The sequence below is a fragment of the Malaclemys terrapin genome, chromosome 23 (assembly GCF_027887155.1).
Source record: "Malaclemys terrapin pileata isolate rMalTer1 chromosome 23, rMalTer1.hap1, whole genome shotgun sequence".
Classification (NCBI taxonomy): Eukaryota; Metazoa; Chordata; order Testudines; family Emydidae; genus Malaclemys; species Malaclemys terrapin.
The window spans coordinates 1,352,860-1,359,600 of NC_071527.1; the positions used below are offsets into that span (position 1 = coordinate 1,352,860).

A 6,741-nucleotide genomic window follows, 5' to 3' on the forward strand; every position below is an offset into this window, starting at 1 on the left:
CCCCAGCCCCCCAGTGACCCCATGACCCCACCTGACCCCCATGACCCCTATAGCCCCACTTGTGACCCCAGCCCCCCAGTGACCCTACCTGTGACCTCCAGCCCCATGAGCCCTATAGCCCCCACTTGTATCCCCAGCCCCCCAGTGACCCTACTTGTGACCCCAGCCCCCATGACCCCTGTAACTCCACTTGTATTCCCAACCCCCCAGTGACCCCACCTGTGAGCTCCAGCCCCATGACCCCTATAGCCCCACTTGTATCCCCAGTCCCCCAGTGATCCCACCCCCATGACTCCTGTAACCCCACTTGTATCCCCAGTGCCCCTACCTGTGACCTGTGACACCATGACCCCACCTGACCCCCAGCCCCTGTGACCCCTATAGCCCCACTTGTATCCCCAGCCCCGCAGTGACCTCACCCCCATGACTCCTGTAACCCCACTTGTATCCCCAGCCCCCCAGTGACCCTATCTGTGATTCCAGCCCCTGTGACCCCAGGCCACCCCATGGACAATCACAGCTGTCTTCAGCCCAGCCTGTCTGATTCCCACCAGCCGGGACCCAGCTTCCACCCCTTACTCATATACCAGTGGCTGGCTCTACGTTCACTATAAACCCTCAGGGGTGAGAGCTGCCCCTCTCAATGCACAGCAGTGTTCAGAGAAGCAAACAAGATAAAAGGGGTCCTAAGGAATGCGGCAGAAAATAACGTGCCACCCTACAGCTGGGGGGCCCTTGCCTGGGATGTGGTGTTTCTCCTATAGGTTGTTCTGACAGTGGGCAGCGTAGGGGATTCAGAGAGAGGTAATGAGGTTGATTACAGACCCGGAGAAAACACAGAAAGGGGTTGAAAGGACTTGGACTAAGTGAAGAAAGAAGAGACATGACGGAAATGTGTCAAGTAAACATTGGAGAAGGAACTTGGGTGTGCCATCTCCTATTACAGCGGAAAGGTGACAACCAAGGACATTTCAATCTGACGAGACATCGCTTTCGACAAAGCACAAGTAGTGGAACTCACTGCCACAGAATAGAACTGAGGGCAAAAGCTCAGCAGGGTGAGCTGAAAGGATCAGCCATTTATATGGCTAGTGAGAACATGCACAGACAAGAGTCAAATCTGTATTTTACAAGAGACAGAAACGCCCCTGCTTATGGGGACAAACCCTCCACTCAGTGTCAGGGGGAGGACGGCACTTTCCTTGGGGGAAGGTTATTCTACAACTGCTCACTTCAGGGTGTCTTGCCCTTCTGCCCCTGGGACTTGCCCCTGTTGGAGACAGGATGCTGGATTAGATGAACCACAACCCTGCTCAGCCATGGCAAATCCTATGTTATCCATGTTAGTTTACACCAGGGGTCCAGCACGAAATAACGGGACAAGGAAGACTGCTGGGAAAGTTGGATTCTTCCTTGTATCATATGAGTCCTCTCGCATTCCCTTCTACTATTAAATGTTTGTATGACGGTTGTGCCCCAAAACCTCAGGGGGGATAGGGCCCCCATTTCTGAGCACTGTATGCACATAGAAAAGAGACTGTCTGCACCCTGAAGGTCTTATAATCTAGACACCAAACATCTCCAAGTGCCTGAGAAATGCCACAGATAGCAGGATGCCAGACGCTTTGGCCCACACACACACACCCAGCAACACCAAAATACAGACACCCCGGGAGCAGGCTAGCAGCGCCAGAGAGAGAGGGAATTCATTTGTGACCAAGGACTCCAGACTGTTATTTCTAAAGATCCGTGTTGCTGACTGGCTCATCCCAGAGATAATCTATCCTCAGCAGGCTGAAGGCCAAAGTGACCCTATGCCTATAGAACTAAGGCCGCAGCAAGGACCCTGAGAACTGTTTCATGGCTCCTAATGACACAGCGTTTTCACAGAACTGGATGGACACCAGGTTATTTCACTCGGAGCCACCAGGCAGCCGTCAGATTGGAATGACTCCTAGTCCCTATCAATCCGCACTGGATTAAAAGCAATGGGCTCCGAATCCTATTTTCCACCCCGAGCTAGGCGGCTGGAGCACAGGCACAATCGTGTCGCCAGGGCTTCCCCATGAGACAAACACCACGTGAGCAAAGCTCCCTGAGCTGGAGAGGGTTTTGGAGGGGCCAACCCTCCCCCCGTTTAACCCCTTCCTGGAGTTTGCTCTCAGTTACCCCCGAATTAGTACAACAAAACAATACAAAGCCAACCCAGCCAGCAGGCTGTTGTCGCAACCCCCTCCCATTGCAGCCTCACACACCCGCATTCCAACTGGGCGGGCGCAGAGTCGCCAGCCAGGCTGCCGGGCATCTCTATGGCAACAGAATCAACAGCTGCAGAGCCTGCCGGTGGCTGGAAAGCGCCTTCGGTGGCTGAGCGGGGAGGAAGTGGGCGGTTTAGGACATGGCTTTCTTCGGGTTAACATTCCTGGGGTACCAGGAGCCCTTCCGGGAGAGAACATTAGCGTTAGAAAAGCCTGACACAACAGGTAAGGAGAGAGCCCAGACGCCATGGTGATGGGTGCATTCGAAACAGACACGACTTGTTGCTGGGCCAAGCGCTTTGGAGAGCAGACTGTGGGTGTTTATGGGGGCAACGAATCATGAGGCTTTGCCTTAGGCGATGTTTGAAAACCTCTGACCCCTGGTCCCCTGGAGGAGTGTCCCAGTGGAGTGGGAGGGATACAATGTTCTGCTTCTGACATGTGTCAGTTACTAAAAACCCTTCTCCAGTCACCCCACGGGGTGGTATTGGTATTAATTAACCTACAATACAATCCCCCTAAACCACATCACTCAACAAAGCGTTCCAGCAATCCCACGAGCTCCCAGTCCCACGGATGGGGGCCAGGGAGTCTCTTCCAGACCCCTTCAGGTTGCCTCTGGCCTCACGTTCCAGGCACCATCTTGCCAGATAAGGGCTAGCAAGGTCTCCCTGCAGGAATCACTGTTCCTCGCTGGCTCTTTGAGCCTGCAGAAGGGCCGAGTTCAAACCCCCTCAGGGCAGCAGGGACTGAGTCTCATCCACTGCTGATGGCGGGCTAACAGCTCGGCTGTGAAACGAGTTTAGTGGGTCTCAGTCCAGTCCTTGGAGGACAGGTGTCTACCTCAAAGCCCCCCACACTAGGCCCCGAGACCCCTGCTGGTGCCATCTTCTGGGCTTGGTTTTAAGTTTCCTTCTTGTCTTTCCACTCAGGGCCAAAGCCGCTCAAAGGGGGATTGTTTCACCCAAAGCTCCCCCCCATCGGCCCGGGGTGCTTTGATGGCACAGTGCACCAGGGGAGCTACACCCGCTACCGCGAGGCTGTGAAACAGAATCAGCTCCAGAGATGTAAGTGAACAGTGGGGTCTAGGCATGACAGAAGAGGGAATATGGAGTCAGGACGCCTGGGTTCTAGGCCGGCCTCTGCCACAGCCTCCCTGTGTGACCTTGGGCAAGTCCTTTCCCCACATTACACATGGGGAGAACAATACTAACCCCCCCCCACACACACACCCGTGGGAGACGTCGTTTGTTGGCCTTTGCAAAGCACTTGGAGCTGTGGGAGCTGCTGGGCAAAGAGGTTTTCAGCCCCAGCTCCTGCTGGAAGGAGTGGTGTTCTGTTGTGCTCAGGGCAGGGTGCCCCAGCTCAGCTGCCCCCTCCCCCCAGCAAGTGACAGCGACCCCAACAAGCTGGATGCCCTCCCTAACAGCCTGGACCCTCCCCTCTGTCTGATTCTAGCCCCCAACCAAGTCTTCAGGGTCCCAGTGACCTGTGCACAGGACTGCAGCTGGTGGCTGCCCAGGGATCCCATGGTCCGAGCAGAGGAGGCCACCCCCTGGATGACGGTGCCGAGGCATCCCCTGATAAGGAGCCCCATGACCAGGTGAGATCGTAGTGCCGGCAGCAGAGGGGACAGCACCCCATCACAGAGCTGCCAGCACATGGGGAAGGGGAGGGACAGGGAGAGGCGGGAAGCGCCCCCCCAGCCATCCCAGGAACAGAGCATGTCTGACCCTGCTCCCACCGAGGCTGGTGGCCCAGCATCCGCACCCAGTTTGCTGAGTGAGGCCCCTCTCCCAGCTGGCGATAGCCGCGGGCAGGACCAGAGCTCACCTGTGGCATGGGAATGCGTGAGAGCAGCCTCTCCTCGGGCCAGTCGGACACGGCGGGTGAGGGGCCCAGCCAGCACGGTATTCCGGCTGTGCCGGGGACCAGATCACCTGCCGGGTGAGGGTCCCCGCAGCTCTCAGCTCCACCAGGCCGAGGCAGGGGGGTTATGGGGCATTTCTCACACCTCACTCCGTTGAAGACTCAGGTTTGGGTCACTTCTGGATCCTCAGGCCCCAGCTTTGCAGGGGTAAGGCTGGTGAGTCGGGCACCCCGGGAAAGCCCAACCTAAACAAACAAAGCCCCGAACAAATCCAGATGCAGGCAACTGAAAACTCCACAATCAGCAAGAGGCCCCTGAAATCCAACACACACACCCAGCACCCATGAGCCTAGCTGCTTTGGTCTCCGTCACCTGCCACCTCAGACCCTCCCACGCTTTGCAGATGCCCGAAAAGCCACCCTGGACCTAGCTGAGCAGCAAGCGGGTTCAAGTCTCCCTGGCACTGCTCCTTGCACAGCCCATCGCCCCCGTGCAAAGCAGGCGTGAAACACCACAGGGGCGTCTCGCACCCACTTGGCACTGGGGCCAATGCCTGGGCAAGGTGGTGGAGCCTTGAGCGCAGCATCCAACTTACCACAGCCCTGGCTCCAAGGGCGCGCTGGGTCGTATCCCGCACCCAACACTTGCGAGCAGTGCCCATGGCGGCCGGTCCTGGCACGGGTCCCTGCCTGTTTTGTCCTGCCAGGCACCACCTGGGCTGCCTGCGAGCCTGGCCCAGCCACTGGGGGGCAGCAGGGCACCAGCGGCTCCGCTCCCCACCCGGTGTCCCAGAGCGGGCAAAGTTCAAGGCTGGCATGGGGCACATGGGGTGGCTCCAGCCACTGCCGCCCATGGGCCCAGCCGCTGCTGCCCATGGGCCCCCGCAGCCAGGAGCTCCCTCTCCGCTCCCACGTGCCATACAAAGGGACCTGAATCGACTGGCCTGGGGGGCGGACAGGCTGGCGGCATCACTCCTCAGGTCCCGGCTCCCAGCCCGGGCAGCTGTTTAGCCGCACGGGCGGGGATCACATGACACCCCCAGCCCTTAAAGCGGTAGAGCGGCTCTGCGGTCCGGTTGGGGGGTGCCCCCTGCCCTGCCCCACCTCCCACAAAGTGGGCAGCACCAGCTGCCGCCCCGCGGGGGAGGCCGGGCGCTGGGTCCCTCCACGTCCCCTTGCAGCCACATTCCCAGCAGCAGTTCCCCGGGGGGCTGGATGGACAGGGCTCTAGGGGGGGCTCAGGAAATGGGGTGCAAGCTCAGCACCCCAACAAAGGAGGCCCTGACTCAGCGGCTGCCAGCCAGACAGAGCGGCCCCCACCCCGAGCCCCTGCTGCTCCCTCTCCCTTCCCCTCCCTCCTTCGCAGGTTCTGGGCTCCAGGACCGAGCTCGGATGGGAGCAGGGTTTCTCCCCAGACCCTGGCCACAGATGAAGAGGCCCTGATGCCACAGCCCCCACCTGACTGCAGGGTCCTCAAAGCAGGCGCTGGAGCATGGCAGTGCGCAGGCCCCACAGAGGGAACCTCCCTCCCCGCCCTGGGGCTCCTGCGCTGGCCACAGCCCTGGGGCACACCCGCCCCGCCGTAGCCCGGCACCGCCTCCTCGTGCAGGTGTCTGACGGCTCCTTTCCCTGCCCTAGGTTTGTGGACAGCATGGGCTTGAGCAACCCCCATTTCAGCCTGTTCTGAGCACCCCAGTGGGCCCCACCGCCGGGCACGTCTGGCCTTCCACGGACACGGAGCAGCCCCGGGTGCTGGAGCCTGGCAGGCACCGGGGCAATAAAGCGATGGAGGCAATTGGGCCCAGGACCATGATTTCATGGGGAGGCGCCAGGCGCTGGGGTCTCCCTTTCTGCCTGGGCATGGGGTAGGAGACTAGGGTGGGGGAGGGAGTGTGGCTGGCGGGGTAAATCCTATGGCACAGAGGGGCCATTTGCTTTCCAGCGCTCCTGGGGTTTGCCCTGTTTGGCACACGCGAGGCCTTTGGGGGCAGGACTCCTGGGTTCTATTCCTAGTGCTGCCCCCCACTTGGGTAATGTCGGTGCACTGAGTTCCACCCCTGTGCACCAGCGGTGGGGGAGAGCTCCGCTTCTCGGGCACCATAGGGCCAGGCCCGGCTGCATAGGAGCCAGAACATGCCCGTGGCTAGTCCTAGACTGGGATGAACACCCCGGGAACTAGGGACCACCCCAACCGCCCCAGCCCCTGTGCCAGGCGCGTTCTCTACCATCACCACAGAGCAGGATGGGCAGATAAACCAAACCCTTCCAAAACAAGCCCCTGCCCCGCCTGCACAATACCCCACCCCAGAGGAGGATGGAAGAGAACGGACCACACAGGATGGGTGGTGGGCGCAGCGGCTGGTGCCCAAGTAGCAGGAGCCCATGTACCAGGGTGAGAACCTGTGTGGACTAGAATAGGCAGAGGTGTTCCAGGGGGCCCTCTCCACCCCCTCCCCGAGGCCTCACCAGGGTCCCTTGCACAGGGGCACCCCCCACCCCAGCACAAGCGTGTGCAGTAAGGGTGGGGGAGCATGCAGGAGGGTTGGGCAGGGATGGGAAGCAGCAAAGTCCAAGAGCAGGTGAGCGTGGGACAGCCGGGGCACGCATGGTGTGG

At 59.9% G+C, this 6,741-nt stretch overlaps 1 protein-coding gene across 1 annotated transcript; it reads left to right on the forward strand.

Moving 5' to 3' along the window:
- Positions 1-2,322: 2,322 nt before the first annotated feature.
- On the forward strand, positions 2,323-5,922 carry TEX49 (testis expressed 49). Its single transcript, XM_054012709.1, has 4 exons — positions 2,323-2,483; positions 3,191-3,325; positions 3,717-3,861; positions 5,766-5,922. The coding sequence occupies exons 1-4, from the start codon at positions 2,399-2,401 to the stop codon at positions 5,812-5,814; spliced, it is 414 nt and encodes a 137-aa protein (XP_053868684.1). The 5' UTR covers positions 2,323-2,398; the 3' UTR covers positions 5,815-5,922.
- The last annotated feature ends 819 nt before the right edge of the window (positions 5,923-6,741 follow it).

What these genes read in the sequence shown, in the direction of transcription:
- TEX49 (XM_054012709.1), top strand. Translation starts at nt 2,399, where the DNA reads ATGGCTTTCTTCGGGTTAACATTCCTGGGGTACCAGGAGCCCTTCCGG. An exon ending in AGAAAAGCCTGACACAACAG is followed by an intron (nt 2,484 to 3,190) that starts GTAAGGAGAGAG and finishes CTTTCCACTCAG; the next exon opens with GGCCAAAGCCGCTCAAAGGG. An exon ending in ACAGAATCAGCTCCAGAGAT is followed by an intron (nt 3,326 to 3,716) that starts GTAAGTGAACAG and finishes GTCTGATTCTAG; the next exon opens with CCCCCAACCAAGTCTTCAGG.